The sequence below is a fragment of the Elephas maximus genome, chromosome 23 (assembly GCF_024166365.1).
Source record: "Elephas maximus indicus isolate mEleMax1 chromosome 23, mEleMax1 primary haplotype, whole genome shotgun sequence".
NCBI lineage: Eukaryota > Metazoa > Chordata > Mammalia > Proboscidea > Elephantidae > Elephas > Elephas maximus.
This window is the reverse complement of record NC_064841.1, coordinates 17,052,500-17,071,155: the sequence shown is the minus strand read 5'-3', so window position 1 is coordinate 17,071,155 and position 18,656 is coordinate 17,052,500. Positions and strand designations below refer to the sequence as shown.

The 18,656-nt window shown below is 35.7% G+C and overlaps 1 protein-coding gene across 11 annotated transcripts in view; it reads left to right on the top strand.

Moving 5' to 3' along the window:
• The window catches only part of TRPC1 (transient receptor potential cation channel subfamily C member 1), a 228,262-nt gene that overhangs the window by 38,676 nt on the left and 170,930 nt on the right, over positions 1–18,656 (top strand). For all 11 annotated transcript variants that reach the window (XR_007515045.1, XR_007515044.1, XR_007515043.1 and 8 more), the window contains 5 exons: positions 139–270; positions 3,334–3,529; positions 7,257–7,593; positions 13,673–13,812; positions 15,499–15,642. Coding sequence is in view for 8 of the 11 variants with exons in the window: in XM_049867130.1 (XP_049723087.1) it covers positions 139–270; positions 3,334–3,529; positions 7,257–7,593; positions 13,673–13,812; positions 15,499–15,642 (949 nt within the window). In the remaining 3 variants the exon portion in view is untranslated. The remainder of the gene's footprint in view (positions 1–138; positions 271–3,333; positions 3,530–7,256; positions 7,594–13,672; positions 13,813–15,498; positions 15,643–18,656) is intronic.

Sequence of the window (18,656 nt, the reverse complement as noted above, 5' to 3'; positions counted from 1 at the left end):
TAAGTATATGATAGTTGTTTTAATATTCTTTTGATTCTGTAATACTTAAGTATAAATTTATGAAAATTGTAGATTAAAACTACTGATCTTACGTGTATAATGTATTTCTTTCACATTATGGAATCATATTTTATCCAGGTTTCGTCTTGATATTTATCGATGCTTGGCCAGTCCGGCTCTAATAATGTTAACAGAGGAGGATCCAATTCTGAGAGCATTTGAACTTAGTGCAGATTTAAAAGAACTAAGCCTCGTGGAGGTGGAATTCAGGTGGGAATGAATGGAAATTATAAATTATATAATGTCACTTGTTTGAGAACCTTTTCAGCCTGAGTTTCTTCATAGGCCAACTTATAAATTACTTACATTTGATCCAAGATGACCACAACTCTTTTCTCCTTGCTGCCATCACTTGATTTTTTTCCTTCTCCCTCAAAGGAACAGACAGACTCTAATGCTACTTAGGTCATGTTTCTATCACCCTTAATCCCTCCTTTTTTCGCCTTGGCCAAGGGCATTCTAGGGCAATGTGAACGACAGTAGATAAAAGTGGTAACCTAAATAAGAGGAAACTTATTTGCCACTGGTCCCCTTTGTACCACCTCCCCTCTTCTCCAGATCCTATAATCATCTCGGGGCCTGATTCTTCAGCTCTTTCAAAAAAAAGCGTATTAAATGCTTTCTGTATGTCAGGGTTGTTCCACACACCCAGATGTTTAGTGAGATGTTTCTGGTGGGAGGAACATACATGTAAACATAAAAATAAAATACTGCTGATTAAGAATGATTAATAGTTTTTCTTGAGAAATGAAAATTAAGCATGATTCTGGTGCTTTCAATATCCAAAGAATCTTTAGTTACTATTTTCCCTGAAAGGGTTAAGTGTGTGTGGGGGCAGGGGGGAGGAGTAAGGAAAAACAGCCTGATTTAAACATTTTTTAAAAAATTCTTAGAACATTTCATTCAGTGGGCTTTAGTGAAAGCTTTGAGACTTTCCCTTATAAGAGAGTATCCTCTGAAAAAAAAAAGGAGTTAAATCAAGATTTGTGCCAGCCCCTACTGCGACGTTTCTAGGGGGGTTGTACCATTCCCACCTTGACTTTGTTTGGACCCCTGCTGGTGCAGTGGTTAAGAGCTCAGGCTGCTAACCAAAGTATTGGCAGTTCAAATCCACCAGCCACTCCTTGGAAACTCTATGGGGCAGTTCTACACTGTCATTCAGAGTTTCTATGAGTCGGAATCAACTCAGCGGTGCACAACAACCCCAACTTTTCCTTTTATGTCCAGGTCCTGTTGGAGCCCCATGCTTTGCATGGTACTCCTCCAGTGACTGGATAAGATTGGATGAGTTCATACTTCACCTACTGGAAGGACAATTGGAAGTTAGCAATTTTCTTCAGCCTTAACAGCAGTACATGTGTATTCTTGATTTAAAATACCTGTTTATAGCTTTTTAAATTTGTGGCCACTGTGGTTTAATTTGGATAAATTAAAATTTATTTAAACTTCATGAAATGAAGAATGTACTTTACTTTGATCAACACATTAAAAATGGTTAAAAGTGTAACTTGTTGCCACCTTTAACTTTTTTAGCACATAAGGCTGTGAATAAATTTTCTTTCTTAAATATAAAGAGCTTCCTATTATCATCTCATACTTTGAGTTAGGAGTTCTCTTATAAAATTCATTCAGTTCCTTCCAAATAGGTTTGGAGGCAACTATTGCTATTATATTGTGATCATTCAATAATAAATTTAGAGTTGGAAGGGATCCTAGGACTCCTTGTTCTTTATAGAATCCCATGTTTTTATAAACAGGGAAACAGATCCATAAAGTTTAGATATCTGATTAATATCGGTATCTAACTAAGAACAGAGTTAAAACTGGAAGCAGTAGCAGTTAGAACGAGAACATAGGACTTCTAGCCTACTGTATTTCTATCAAAACTATATAGTTACTTATCTTCCAGTCATCTATTAGAGATTAAGCAAATCAGATTAATAAAATGTTCATTTTATCTCTGAATCTAGTTTATGTATCAGTATATGTAAACAGTAAATTTTATCAGAAGTCTATTTAGAGATGAGATATGCTTGTAATAATATACATTTCTGATGGATGGGCCCATCTGCATATAGATTCCTGGACTAAGAAGTAATACTTCATTTGTTGAAGAAATCTGCTTATTCTCAGGTAGTGTTGGTTAGGTGGTAAATGACGAACAATGAATGAGAAAAATGTTAGCCTCAAAGGAAAAGAAGTTTTTATTGTTTGAATTGTAATTTTATCCTGCCAGTCCAGGGAAATCCCCAATGCACAGACGTCTTAACCAATGAACAGTCTTCCTGTTTTCCCCTCCTTTACTTTGAAACAGCAACAAAAACTGAATAAAAAATTATTTTCTGCAGTTTGACCCCAAAGTCTATGACTGATAATTATTTATATCTAACTTTATTCTTAAGTTATTACTCAGATGTAAGTTAATGTAATTGGTATTTTCGAAAAGGATTATGAACTATAACTTCTTAGTTTCTCACTAATTAATTTAGGCCTGCCTTTAACAAGCCGTTGAATCCTAAGATTGGGGCAATAGGGTTTCTAAAGGAGAGTTCTTACTAGGCTTGTTTCAGTTTCTTTCTAATTTTATTTGAATTTCATTCAAATAAATACTTTAAAATGTATCAGAATGCTATTTTAATATCAGAAGCATCATAAACATGTTGTAGACTATTACTGAAAAAAATCCCTAGTTAAAAATTTTATAGTAGTCTTTATTGGGTAGCATTAATATTTCTATTGTTTAGATGGAAACCCTGGTGGTATAGTGGTTAAGTGCTACGGCTGCTAACCAGAGGGTCGGCAGCTCAAATCCGCCAGGTGCTCCTTGGAAACTCTGTGGGGCAGTTCTACTCTGTCCTACAGGGTCGCTATGAGTCGGAATCGACTCGACGGCAGCGGGTTTGGTTTTTTTTACTATTATTATTATTTAGATGAGTAATAGAAAGTTTTAGACAAAAGTTGCAGAAGATAAGAGCAAATGAGCTAAGAGAACTGACTGACAAATACCAGAATTTATAGGAATATCAGTGTGTATAATGGAACACGGTACTTATCTTAGTGTGAACACGGAGAACATAATTGTGTTACAGTTTCCCCCAAAGCTCTGGAGAAGTTGTGTACCAGTAGGTTCCGGACTGTGTAAGCCCAAAATGATTTCAGATTTTGTGTAGCACTGACAGAATTAAAATGTTACTGAGTAAAAAGTTTCACTGAATACAGCGTAATTAGAAGACAGTAGTGACATGTCTAATAACAGACTGTTGCATTTTACAGCAATGATTATGAGGAGCTAGCTCAGCAATGTAAAACGTTTGCTAAAGATTTGCTTGCACAAGCCCGGAATTCCCGCGAATTGGAGGTGATCCTAAACCATACATCTAATGATGAGCCTCTTGACAAACGGGGATTACTAGAAGAAAGAATGAATTTAAGTCGTCTTAAACTTGCTATAAAATATAACCAAAAGGAGGTATGAGGTTTTCTGTAATATATTTAAATTATTTCCTCCACAGTAGTCTAGTGGCTCAGAGCAGAGGCTTTGGAGTGACATCTGGGTTGAGATCCTAGTTCAGCTTCATACAAACTCTGTGTTCTTGAGAAAGCTATTGAGTCTGGGCTTTCATTTTTAAGAATTAATTAAGAATATATATTTAAAGTGTTAAGCAAGTAGTCGATAAATGACAGTTACTATTTAGCAGTTAATATTATGTAATATGGACGTTGATTTAATGTTTTTGCCAAGTAGTAGCTACAGAGGTAAGAGCTTGTGTAGTAACTGCCTTTGTCATGAAGTTCCATCCTGTGTTTTGCTGTCATGCGTTCATTTTCTTGATCTGGTCATAAATAACCCTTTCTATGGTAATAGTCCCTTTCTATTTAAAAATAAAGTGTCCAATGTTATATGTACTGACTCTTATTTGTTAATTCATTGTGAAACCCAAAGGCGCAGAGGCGCATTATATAACGAGTTTGATTCTGGCCCTTCTGGCATCATCCCTTCCTGTTTAGGGAAATTCCCATTTCTGCTCTCCATACACATGCATATACATGATTGAGGAACTTAAACAGGGAAAGTGTACGCTTCAAATTTAATTTTTGCAATAATTTACTAACCATGAGTATTTATAGGTAGAGGATGATATCCAGTTAATAGTACGGGTATTGATAAATGGTACTTTTGAAGTATTGCTTCTAAGACCCGTTATTTCTGTTATTAACATTTATGTTGAAATAAAGCTTGCTTATCGAATTTATATTAATATAAAAATAGACCTTAGATAGGTAGTGGTAGAAGGCAAGGTTCAGGACCTTTGGTCTTGGTTGAAAATTTGAGCCTCATAATAGCTTTGTGATTTAGGAAATTGATGCAGGAATTTTAAGGTCTTTAGTTTTAAGAGTACCTGGACAGGGTATTGCTTATTCAGATCTCTAGCTTCAAATCCTATACTTTTCCTACAACTCGAGGGTTCTTGCTTGAGATAGAGTATTTACAGAAAAAAAATTAAGCATAAGAGTTTGAATCCATGTGGATGTAAGATTATGAATCAACATACCTGTGTGGATTAAAAAAGAAATACTATAAGTAGAAACAGAGGCTATAGGAAGCCTGATGTAGTCTTCCTCTAATAATACATTTTGACTTAATCTTAGCTGAATGCGTTTACTTCTGTTCTACAACCAGAATGGACATAAAATACTAGAAAAATGATAGAATAAAGGGATACAAGGTACAAAGTCAAATTACTGCTCAGGAAAAGAACCCAAAAGAAAAATGGAAATAACCAGGATTATGTTGATTAAAAAAATGTTGATTAGGGAAGAAAAATTTAATAGACCATTCCCTAATGCTATCTATATCATTGACGGACCCCCAGAGGATAAACAAAATGTTCCATTCTAAAGAAAATGAAAGAAAAGGAAGCAGGATATAATAATAATACTTGTTAGTTGAAAAGAAGACTTATGAAGTAAAATTCTGAAAAAACGAGAATGATAATGTCTTTTAAAGTGTTTTTAAAAATACAATATAATGTAATCTTCTAGGAATGGTTCAGTTGAAGGTACTGCCATCAGTGAGAAGAAATGGACCCTGATAGCTCTCCACCCAAAAATTTTAAGGATGAATGAAAATGTAAATTAATTTTTAAACTAGATTCCTAAATTTGATCAAAGGGGAAGATGATAGTATTTTCTTACAAAGTTGGTAGACTTTGTTCAGGTTATCCATTGCTGAATAACAAACTATGATGAAATTTAGTGGCATAAAGTAACAATTACTTTATAATGCTTATGGATTCTTCGTGTGGGATGATTTGCCCTTGTGTCACCATGTCTGAGGTTTCGGCCTGAGATAACACGTGATCAGGGGCTGTAATCAAGTGGAGGCCTCTTCGCTCACATGTCTGGTACCTGAGATTGTTGACTGTAGTGCCTGTGTGTGGCTTCTCTACGTAGCTTGGGCTTCCTCACAGCCACAGCATGGTGACTTCAGGGTAGTAGGACTTTTTACATGGCAGTTTATGGCTCCAAGAACAGTGTTCTAGGGAACAAGGTGGAAGCTGCTTGGCCTTTTAAGACCTGGCTTTAGAAGTCATGTGTCATCCTGCCAGTATCTGTTGGTTAAAGCAATCACAAGCCTGTCAAATTCAGGCAGAGGGAACGTTGATCCCAACTTTTGATGGGAGGAATATCAAAAAGTTTTGTGGCTGTATTTTAAAACCACCACGGTCTTAGAACATTCCCAGTCAAAATTGTATTCTTCCAATACTACTAAATCATCATTATATAGACAGATGGCAGGGACAGCAGTCAGCCCTGAGATTGCTTTCATACTTGAGGAAGGGAGAAACTAAATTTGGGATTCTTCTAAACTGGGTGCTTGGTGGAAGGAAATACACTTCCTTCCCAGGTTTTCACCTTGAGGCACAGACTAAGATTCCCTAAGAACACTGGAATCTGAGCGAAGAATAAAGAATGAAATAAGACTGAATTGTCAAAAATAAATATAGTATACTAGGAAATTCCTTGATAAGCACAATAAACAACAAAATAAATTCTGTCCAGACAGTGCTTTTTTACCTACAGCGTCACATTCCACAAATTACATTCTCCCTCAGGATAAGTCTTTGTTAAAACAGAAGGTTGTCCACAGTTACCTTGGATTAGCTGAATAATGTTATGACCTTCAACTTGTCCTTTAATTTGGTGATTTCAGATCTAAGTAATATTACTGTATTCAGAGTTATCAGGGCCCTTAAGTTATACTTCACAACAATTAGCCCTGTGGTGGGAACATTTTGCTGTGAAATTTATAAACTAAAGAGTTTTGTATACTTTGGTAAACGAATTCCTGTACTTGATCTAGAATTTTCCTCTTATTTGGGCATAGCTTTCCTTTTCATCTCCTGCAAAATTCAGTTTTAAACAGGTTTAGGAGTACCTTTAATACATTTAAGAAATCCCCACTATTTTGTTGGAGCATGAATACATGTAATATTTAGACTTGGATTGTTTTCCTATCTAGACACCTTGGTTTCTTTTAACTAAAATCAGTAGTTTCTCTAGACCGAAGACATCTAAGCATTAGTCAGCAATTTTTTTTTAAGTTGGTTTTTTTTTTTTCTTTATGCTGTATAATATAATATCTTAAATGACCTTAGTAATGAGTGGTGTCTTTCTCTGGATTGTGCTTGTTAATTTTGAAATTCCATAAATATTAGTATAAAAGCCTTTATAAATTAAATGTGGTAAAATGGCTAAGTAGGCTTGTAACAATAGTTTATACCTATATAGTACATGCTGTAGCCAGGCACTATTCTAAGAGCAGTACATTCAATCCTCACAACAACATTATGGGCAGATATTATGGTCCCCATTTTAAAGATGCGGAATTGAGGCTCAGAGAGGTCTAAAAACGTGTTCAAGGCCATTTAATAAGCACAGAGTCTGAATTTAAGTTTTCGGGGTTTTTTTTTTGGTTCCAGAGCCTATCCTTTTAACCTCTATACTCTTTTATTATTTGTAAAAAAAAAAAAAAAACCCAAACACATTTGTAAGGATAAATAAAGAACTAGGTTGAATGTATAGAATTGATTTTTAAACTATTATTAAAACTTTGAATATCAATTAAATGATGGCTGTATCAGTTAATCCTTAAGGGTCTTATTTACATTTGTGTGCATGTGTGTCCTTTTCAGTTTGTCGCCCAGTCTAACTGCCAACAGTTTCTGAACACCGTTTGGTTTGGACAAATGTCAGGTTACCGACGTAAGCCCACCTGTAAGAAGATAGTGACTGTTTTGACAGTTGGCGTCTTTTGGCCTGTTTTGTCACTTTGTTATTTGATAGCTCCCAAATCTCAATTTGGTAGAATCATTCACACACCTTTTACGAAGTTTATTATTCACGGAGCATCATATTTCACGTTCCTGCTGTTACTAAACCTGTACTCTCTTGTCTACAATGAGGATAAGAAAAACACAATGGGGCCAGCCCTTGAAAGAATAGACTATCTTCTTATACTGTGGATTTTTGGTAAGTAGCAAATTAAGTTGAAGGCTCTGCCTTTATTTAGCCTACTAATTCTCCTTTGTTTGGTGGCCTTACAAGCATCTGTGTTCAATTTGTAATTTTACAGTGTTCACACAGCGAGAATTTGAACTCTTCCGTGATGATTGAAGACCTAACTAACAGTTTTGTAAAGACAAGTGTTCCTGAATTTGATAAGGAAGCAGGTCTCTTACTTGTTGTTGCTAGGTGCCATCAAGTCGTTTCCGACTCATAGCGACCCTACATACAGCACAAAGAAACGCTGCCCGGTCCTGCCTGGCTTTCTTTATCCTTAGACCCTGAAGTTGTTCATAATCATTAAAACAGAAAAATCAGTTTTACTAATGAGTGCTATTTTGGTAAAAGAGCGTAAACCTTTTTCTGGGTATTTGTAACTTAATGTGTTGTGTACCGTGCTGCATTTTTGGAGTTAGTCCTTCTGTTTCGTTATATGATGAGCGTTCATTTTAAGGACCTGTGAACTTTTGTAGTTGCATCCTACTTTATGATAGAAATGTTTAAATTTAGATTTAAAGGGGTCCCTGGTGACTCATTCCGTAATCAGTCCTATGTAATGATATCCAGATCTCCTTAGGAGTGACAGATTTGTAAAAATAGAAGACATTTCATTTTCTAAGAATTGTTTTTTATAAGTGTTATACTGCGTAATAAATATCTCAAATGACCTTTTCTAGTTTTTACTCCCCATAAAGGGAAGGAAGGAGAATCACATGATCTGTTCTTGGTCTTTTAATGACATCTTTCTTTCACTGCAAACCTTCAATCTTTTTTTAAAACCTTAGGATTTCTCCCCTGTCCCTTTGCTGTAGAGTGAAAGAATATTGAAATTTTATCTTTTCTATGCTATAAGTCACTGATTTTAGTGGTAAAATTGTATTTATCTTTTGATTAGCATGTTCTAGATTATTTCAATTATTAAATCATTTGGAAAGAGTTACTGTACAGTGTTCACTTTTAGTCCTCCTTCAGAGAGAAAAATAATTTTCAGATTTTGCAGTTTTTATTTTTATTTGAAAATCGATTTATTTCTGGTAACTTGACTTCAACCAGAGTTTTACTTTTAGCAGTAACCAATCCATAATGCATTAATGTTTAAAATTAGATAAAGAAAAATGATATACATGTGAACTCTAGGTTAAAGAAAATTAAATAATCCCTTCTTGTTAATATGTCTTGTGTCCTGCATTTCTTCTATCTTATCTAAAGATTGGAGCCCTGGTGGCGCAGTGATTAAGTGATACGGCTGCTCACCAAAAAGTCAGCAGTTTAAATCCACCAGCCGTTCCTTGGAAACCCTAGGGGCAGTTTTCCTGTGTCATCTAGGGTCGCTATGGTCAGAATTGACTCGACTGCAATGGATTTGTTTTGTTTGTTTTTTTGATATCTAAATATTAATGTTTTAATTTAAGAAATAATTTAGACTTTATTATATTTGGTTTCATATTGCATTGTTCTGGATCTTTCCAATGTGAAATTTGTTTACATTGTTGTTTGAGTAGGTAAATATGTATATACATATATATATGGCAGAGAGGAATCTCTAAATACTATATCTTTTTCCCTATATTCATTTAAACTATTTGTGAAAGATTATTATATATACCTTAGTCTTAAGAAAAATAAATTTTATATCATTTACCTATAACCTACTGTTTAAATAGTAATAAGAAAGAATATTTTCTGTTTTGTAAATAAGATTCTGTTTACCTGAGCCTATGTAAGAATCATATTAAAGATTTTCATTCTTAGCAGAGAGTAAAAACTCACTGAACTCAAGGAGCCTATCACTCTTTGGGTAGCACATACACTCTTCTAGTCACTGATTTTCATAGTAACAGTGAAACTATGCCCAGTCCATTTTAAACATAGTGCCACTGCTCCCAGTAACGTTATACACACACACACTGATTAATTTTCTAACACGTACGCTGCTTCACTGGAATAATGCGTGTCAGCTAAGCCAGGTAAATTTCTGGGGGTGTTTCAGTTTTCTCAGCACAGTTTCTGCTTTGAAACAACTGGATCTGACTAACCTTGCCAAGGACATCTTCTAAGCCTGTGTGTAATTAGATCACTCTGGGCTTCTGTAAATACGTAGATCTGAACCTGCTCTAAATGAGTAGGTAGGAATAAAGGCACACTTGGGTCAATTATTATTTCAAGCAGTGAGTACAGAGACTTTTGACTCATGGTGAACAACTCTATGGATTTCCTTTCCTATTTCTTCTCCTTATCCCTCCAGAAAAAAGTAAGATTAAGTTATAAAAGACATGGTAGAAAAGAAGGGAAAAAAATGCATTGATGAATGCACAAAATATTAATAGTATCCTTTTTTTTTTTTTTTAACCTTTTGCTGTTGCAAGACAGTAGAACAGCTACTACAAAAATATTTTTTAATAATGCTGAGCGCCTGCTTTGCCTAAGCACGGGCACTGAAGATTGAGTAGTGAGCAGAAACATCTATGGCCCCGGCACTCAATAGCATTTATGGTCTAACTAAGGTAGAAACCCATTAACTTGAGAATCACACAGATAAATGAAAAATCACAAATGAGTTAAGTGCTACTAAGTAAAGGAACATGGTGCTGCTAGGAGAGCAAGCGTATTCTAAGTGTGTTTCATCTAGTCAGGGAGGTTGGAAACGCTATCTGGAGGAAGTGATGAGTGAGCTAAGACCTAAAGGATGAATAGGAATTAACTACGAGAATTAGGAAAGAAAAGTACTCTAGGCCAAGGTGAGAGCACATGCACAGGCCCTGTGGCAAGAGGGAGCGTGGTACTAAGAAGGGACTGAATAAAGGCCGATGTTACTGGAGCAAGGAGGACGCGGGAGCATGATTTAAGATGCAGCTGTAGAAGTATATATTGCACCAGACCATCCACGGCCTTGTTAAATGTTTTAACATTTATACTGAGAACAATGGAAAACCATTGAAGTTTTTTAAGTAAGAGAGTGACATGATCCAATTTGCCTCTTGAGAATATTATTCTAGTCACAGCATGGAAAATGGGCGGGGAGAATAGGGCTGTGATGAGAATAGATGGAGGGAGACCAATAAAGAGATGTTGCGGTGATCCACATGAGAATGTATGGTACCTCAGACTTAGAGTGATTGAGATAGAAAAGAGAGAAAGGGATGGATTTGAGCGATATTTATAAGGTAAAGCCAATAGGACATGGAAATACATAGTATATAGGAGGTGAGAAGGAGGGAGGTTATTAAGCAACACAGGGATATTGGAAAAGTGCTAGGTTGAGTATTTGTAGAGGGAAGGTAGATCCCGAGTGTGGTTTTGCATATGTTGAGTTTGAAACGGCTTTGAGATATCCAAGAGAGATGTCAATCAGACAGTTGGAGGTTGTAGTCCAGAGCTCAAGAGGAAGTCTAAGTTGGAGATAGGAATTTGTGAATATTCTGCATATAGGTGGTATATGAAATTATGCATGAGACACTTAGGAAGTACGAAATGAGCAGAAGAGAGGACCTTGAGAAATCCCAACATGGCTGGGATTGCTGTTTACTAATGTAATTTATGACTTTAAAAAAACAAAAGAAACCACTGAAATATGGCACCTTGACTGTGTAGTGATTGCATTACTTAGAATAATTTAAAATTATTTTGTTCTTTTCAGTTCAAATCCAAAAAATATGAAATATGTCATGTGTGTTAGTATTATTTCGGTGGGGGCTGTTGCACACAAGGTAGGAAATTACCCAGTGTGAGCCTCAATATTTTTTGATGTTTCTGCCCCTTTTGGTCAAAATTTTCTCCAATTCATGTGGTAACTTTTTGTTAAGAGTTAAGTATAATATTTCATTTTGAAGAAATATAAATATAATTATTTCTATAAACAACTATCTTGGTTTAGTGTTTTACTATGAAGAGGAATGGGTCTAAAGCTTAAATATAAATGTCTTAGTTAGAAGATGTCTTATAGATATGGAACTACATATCATTTTATATCAAAATATGGGATTAGAAAATAACGTTGATTTCCTGAAGAAAGAAGAATTTACTTAATATATTTCTTCTCCTTAGCCCATTGTCCTGGGTAAAGACTGATTAGGATAAATATCCAGGAAGCTTCCATTACCACCCATTCTCCAAATAAAAGAAAACAGTGTTTGAGTTAATAAAATGTTACCCGATAGACTCTTCTGTTGAACATTTTTATACAGGTTTTATCTATTCATTTTTAATAGAAGCTTATCCAAGTGGAAGCTTTTAAGTGTTTTCTGTGTCACTCTGAAAGTATTTTAAAATGTTTTTCTATGTAAAATGTGAATACTATATAATTAAGATGTTATGAACAGAGATTTTCAAGAATACTTCTTGTCTTTGCCAGGGGAATTATTCTGCTTCCTGGTAAGGCAGAGAGTGATTTACTCGGCTTGATTTCTGCCCATGTGTTATGTTGCATCACTCTTTTTTTTTTTTATTATTTTATCTTCTCCTTAAAAATGTCTTAATGAAGGAATGTACCATAAAACTATTATGGGTTGTATTACTGCTTTTTGGTACACATAAGAACATGTAATTATGGAGGAACTTCTGATCCCAAAAAGGGGGGAGTTTTTCTGTTGGTTGGATTGGGTTTGGTTTTTGTGTACATTTATTCATTTAAGTTTTGTTGAGCACCTATTGTGTATCAGGCACTATTCAGGACATTTGGGATATCAGTTAAAAAAAAAAAAAGAATATTGCCCTTAAAGAACTTATCCAGAGTGGGGGAAAGATAATAGGCATAATAACTAAATTATATCCAGTGTTACAAAGTAAGAAAAGAAAAAGAAATGCAGAGTTAGGGAGATTGGGAATGGGAGACCTGGGGCTTACAATTTTGAATAGAGTGGTCAGGGTAGATGGTGAGCAAAGACTTGAAGTGAGAGTGTTAGTCAAGTAGATACCTGGATAAGAAGCTTCCAGCCAGAGGGAAGAACCAATGTAAAGGCCCCAAGGCAGAGTCCTGTGTGTTCAAAGAACTGAAGAGGCAAGTAGACCAGTGTGACTGGAGTCATGTAAGAAGAGATTAGTAGGAGATAAGGTCAGAGAGGAAGGATAATGTGGGGCTGTGAGATTTTGGTTTTGACTCTTGAAATGGAGTGTAAGGAAAGGCACAGTGCCGTCTACGCACAGTCAGCAGCAGTGGGTTCTTGGGATTTCATTGACAGTCACACTCATAGGACACAATAGGCTGAAACCTGGCACCAGGCTTACTTAGCTTTGTGAAAGGATACAAGACAGGAAACAGCATGGCAGCTTCAAATATATTTTTATTGGGAGCCCTAATAAAAGTCCGGGAGCTGCATCCCAGCCCAATACTAGGCACACTCACTTGTAGGGGATGAGACCATGTGCGTGGTTATGGAGTACCTAGCCAGGGATGCCTCAAGTTTAGCAGGAGCTTTATCTTATCAAAGCCCAAGAGTATAACTCTAATTACAAACTCATTTTGAGTTAAGAGAGACATCACACAGAGAAGCTGAGGCCTGTGTTTCTCAAACGTTTTTATGATTCTGGCTATGTATACCTTCAGAGTCTTTCAGCCCACTTATAGCCTTCCTGGACCAGATACAATTCCCCAATCAGCGATTGTTAGGTTAAGTTTACAGCTGTCAGTTTGAGAGTCTTTGCCATGTAGATGGTATTTAAAGCCATGAGACTGGAAGAGATGACTAAAGCAGTCAGTGTGAGTAGAGAAGAGAAAAAGATCACAGTCTGAGCCCGTGTGTGTGTGTGTGTGTGTGTGTGTGTGTGTGTGTGTGTTTGGGTGTGGCATCAATTTGTTTGTATTCTTATTTTTGTTCACATCACTTAAAATTGCTGTCTGGGAAAGACATTGTCATATGAAACTTAAGGGTTTTTTTTTTTTCCTTTCAAATTATGGGGAGTTTTTACTAAAAAGTTCTTGTTTTTTATTTTGAACGAGGCTCTAGCTAGCTTAAGTGTTATTTACTTAGTACTTTGAGTCTTAAAGTGTACTTTAGTTTATTACTGAATTAAGAGAGTATTATCTGATTTTTTTTCTTCCTTTTTTTAGGGATGATTTGGTCAGACATTAAAAGACTCTGGTATGAAGGGTTGGAAGACTTTTTAGAAGAATCTCGTAATCAACTCAGTTTTGTCATGAATTCCCTTTATTTGGCAACGTTTGCCCTCAAAGTGGTTGCTCATAGCAAGGTGACTATTAACTATGTCAATTGGAGCCACAAATAACGTTTATCTAGAAAGTACCTGAGACTTTCAGCTGTGTAACTCAGAAGTACACTGGCCTACATCTGTGTCTGGTGTATTTTCATCTTAAACCTATCCATGTGCAAGGGTGCAGTAGACATTGTTTTCCTTCCTTGCCGGTAGCTTAAAGGATGTTCATTACCTTTAAATGTTGGTTACCTTTTATATGCCAGGCACCGTGGCTGATACTTGATATACTTTATTTCATTTTATCCTCACAGGGACCCTATGAGACAGACATCCTTATCCCTATTTTGCAAGTAAGGAAAATGAAGCTCAGAGATATTAAGTAACTTGTCCAAGACCACACAGTAAGAAACCAAGACTGGATTTAAATCCAGGTCTGCCTAGGCATGTTCTTTCTAGCAAATGCCGATTCCTTAGGTCTGAGTCAGGTTCACTTACCTCATTAACGTGTGCATACTTAAAATAAGAACACAAAGAAACTTAAAACAAGTAGCGTTAGGTATCTGTTATATCTTACAGAAAAAAGTTTATCTGAAATGGAATTCATTATACAGTATTTTACACATTCCAAATCATGATTATTATCTTACACAGCTTATAAAGTGATATAAATGTAATTATTTTTCGGATGCCTATTTTTATTTTTTATTTAGAATTTTATAAAAATTTAGCCATATATATATATTTACTTCCAAGATTTAAGCTCCCTCAAGCCTAGAAAAGGCAATAGATTTTACATTTTTGCTTAAATCTTGAGTTTAAAGTTCTTTTGTGATATGACATCCAAAGAACTAAAAGACATAATCTGATTTTTTGTTTTGTTTTTTACCAATTCATAGATAATAGAAAAAGCAAATTGGTTACCTTACATCATTATACTGTGTCCAAAACTCTATTACTTCGAGCAGTAGTACAGAACATATTTGTTTAGTTATGTTCAGTGTCCAGGATGTGAAATTTCTAAGAAAATATGAAATTGATCATTCATAGATAAATTGTTTGATAGAAAGGTTGAGGGATGTTGCTTTTTCAGACTGATTTCTTTAGTTCTAGAAGTGGGGTGCCCATATCATATATCGTCCAAACCAGGTCACTTTTGAGACTGCAAGGAGGCACTATTAATAAATGTTAGGACAGCTAGTATACAATCCAGGACCGTACCAGGCGACTGGGACTTATGACTACTCTATATCTAGGTATAGTAACGCACCCTTTTTCTTTTGGAGTTTAAAAGGGAAAAGAACCTCTATGGTTCCTTCTAGAATCCTGAGTCAAAGGACTAGGTCACTTTATGGTAGCTAATTAATTGCCAGTGCATATACTAAAAGTTTGTATGGTGGAATTTAAGAAAAATAAACCAACATTTCATTCCTAAAAAGTTTAATGACAATATTAAAAAACTGTATCTTTTTTTTTTAAGACGGAAGAATTTTTCTGAAAATCTCTTGATATAGAGTTACTGGTATTGCCCCCCATATGTAGAAATCCTTTATTTAGTTAAAACATTGTTATTTCCATTAAAAAGGAGAACTGTATAAAACATAAATGGAAATCCCCAGAAGGAAGACATAATTAAAATACTTTTCCTTCAGCAACCAGAATATATTTTTGTGTTGCTAAATTGAAGGAGCTATTTACATTTGTCATTTTTCTTTCTGGTCTTAGTTTCACGACTTTGCTGATCGGAAGGACTGGGATGCGTTCCATCCCACACTGGTGGCCGAAGGGCTTTTTGCATTTGCGAACGTTCTGAGTTATCTTCGGCTCTTTTTTATGTATACGACCAGCTCTATCTTGGGTCCATTACAGGTAAATAATTAGATTTCTTAAAGAACACTTGTTCGATGTTATTATTGCATTTTTCTGCTTGTCCACTGGAACGTTGTTCTCTCGTGATGTTAAAGCTAAACGGTGCTTTTGAAAATCATTAACAATTGGAAACGACACAGCATGTCCATCTGCCTTGTTGCTGGCTAAATGATAATCCTTTGCTTTCGGTTATTTAAGGGAGTCCCTGGCTGGTGCAGACAGTTCACACTGCTAACTAAAAGGTTGGAGGTTCAAGGCCACCCAGAGGTACCTCAGAAGAAAGGCCTGGCAATCCACTTCTGAAAACTCAGCCATTGAAAACCCTATGGATCACAGTTCTACTCTGACACACATGGGGTCACCACGAGTTGGAGTCAACTCAAACGCAAATGAGCGGTGGTCCTTTGGCCTCCTCCCCCCACTCCGTGGACATAGGTGTGTTTATACAGTTACACTTCAGACAATAGAAGAACATAAAAATCTGCTTTTTACCAAAATGAATCTCAGGTTTAAGATTGTAAGTGTTTTAGATGATAAGTAAGAAAGTGGTCCTGCGCAGACAGAAATTATCATACCTCATGATGATTCTGAAGATATATAAGCTATATTTTTAAAAAATACTCTTTACTTTGCTTAATAAATGCCAGGTGTCATAATGTGGAACATAGCATATTTAGAGCTAAAAAACTCAGATCGTGTGGTACAACATTTCACTTTATAGTTAAAGAAATTGAGCTTTGGAGATGGCATGTGATGTGTACGAAGTAGCATGGTTATTAAGTGGGAGAGTTTAAATTCTAAGTCTCTTCACACCAAAGGAATGACTCACAATTGGTTGAATTTACCCCAGAGAGTTTAGTAGTTGATAGTTATTAGAAGGTGAGATCACCTCTTTTAGATGACTAGATCTACATAGTATTGTTATTACTCAAAGTTATTTGTAAGTCTGAAAATCTGAGCAATGTTCATTTTTCTTTGATAAGTTTTAAGTCAAAGTTTACTAACAATTTAGATTCTCTTTTATACTCTTAAAGGAGATGTTTTAAATAAAAGGCATAATTACCTTTTCCAAACAGGGATGTGAAAATAAAATCTGTAGGAAAAACCTGTTAGGCTTGTGCTATCATTCTGCAGTGTGTTTTCTGATATATGACCCTCTTTACTTTTTTTTTTTTTTTTTTTACCATGTCCTGGGAGATGCTCTGACTTAGATAAGTTTGGAACGCACTGCATACTATATACCTCTTTTGGGAATTCACAGTGCACATTATCACATTGAAGCCTCTGAGAAGGAAATAAAGAAACCTGTTTAACCTTATTCAAACCATCATTACCTAAACTCATGCCCACTTTTCATGAGTTATGCTCAGGTTCCTGTTTTTCTCCAAAACATACTATGTGAAACGCTGGTTTCAACTGTCTGTTAGTTTGATTTATTTTTGTTGCTAATATCTTCTGTGTATATTTTAATCAAGAGTCAATAATATTTTTTACATGCATGTTGGGTTTTTTTTTTTAACCACACACTGATGACATCACTAGATTTCTATATCTTTTGTTATCAAGGATTACACTTGGCTGCATGAAATAGAAACGAAAAGAAAAAAAGGTTTACCTAAACAGTTTAGGGATTTATTTTCTTGCGTAACAAGAAGTTGGAAGTAGACACCCCAGGACTGATACACCTATTCAGGAAAGCCATCTAGGATCCAGATTCCTTCTGTCTTCGCCGTCCGCCATCTTTAGAGTATGACAGATCTCATGGTTGCAAGCTGTCTGCTCCAACTCCCTACATCACATCTGTATCCCAGCAGGAAGAAGGGGAAAGGACAGAGGGCAAAAGACAGAAAGCATGGGCCAGTTATCTTTCCCTTTTATCAGGCAAACAATCGTTTCCCAGAGCGCTACCAGATACTTCCACTTCCATCCCATTGGCCAGAATTTGGTCACAGGGCTATTCGTAGCTGTAAGGAAACCTGAGGCAATGAGTACTTTTCATTGAGCACATTGTCCCTCAAGAAATCAGAATCAGAAAGAGGGAGAAGTAGATGCTGGGTAGGCATCTGTAGAGTGATATTTTCAGTCTTTTACTTAAAGAAACTTTAGAATTAAGACATTGAGTTGTTGATTTCCAGTGGAGTCTTCGGAACATGACAGATTTTTATTACAAAGTAAGTCCAGAGTATTCTAGTTTTATGTAGAAAATTTGTAATATTCTTTTTTCCATTTTGTTCTTCACAAGAAAGGAACTGAATTAAAGTAGAATGATCTAAATACAAAACTAAAAGAAAAAAATGACTACAATAAAATAGTTAACTGCTTTATCAAGTATATAACCAGCTATGTCCGATAATGTCTTTATGTGATTGCTGCCATTGTTTGCTAGATTTATCTCCATTTACTAGCTTTTTTTTTCTTTCCAAATCTTTGCAGATTTAGAAGCTGAGAGGTTTTTATTTTACTTAGTTAATATGACCTGTAGTAGGGGTACAGATATTTGCCTTGGTTAGAACATGCAGATTATCCAAAGGAAGACACTTGTGAGAATGAAAAGGATGCTATTAATTATTAAGTTGGGACAATCGGTATAAACTGGGACTGTCCCAGACAAGTCAAGGTCATAGGATTATTTTAGAGTGGAATGTATGAAATGATGTTCTCTTCAGCAGTGATTTAATCCGTTATCCTATCACTTGACACTTTTATGGTTGTATTCATGAAGTTTGTGACTTAAGTTATATTTAGATTAAGTTCAGAAACACCTTGGGAAGGTGGTCTACTACAGTCTGGACCCACTTACTTTCTAGCCATCTCTCACTATACTCATCTTGTCCCTACCTTAAATACCCTCTTCTCCACCTGGGCCAAGACCAGTCACTAATCTCACACATCCTGTGCTTTCCCACATCCATGCCATCGTTTATGATGTTACCCTGTTTGGAATATTCCTGACATAGCCTCTGCTTATTGAAGTTGTCCTTAATTCATTCCATAAACATTTACTGAATTCCTGG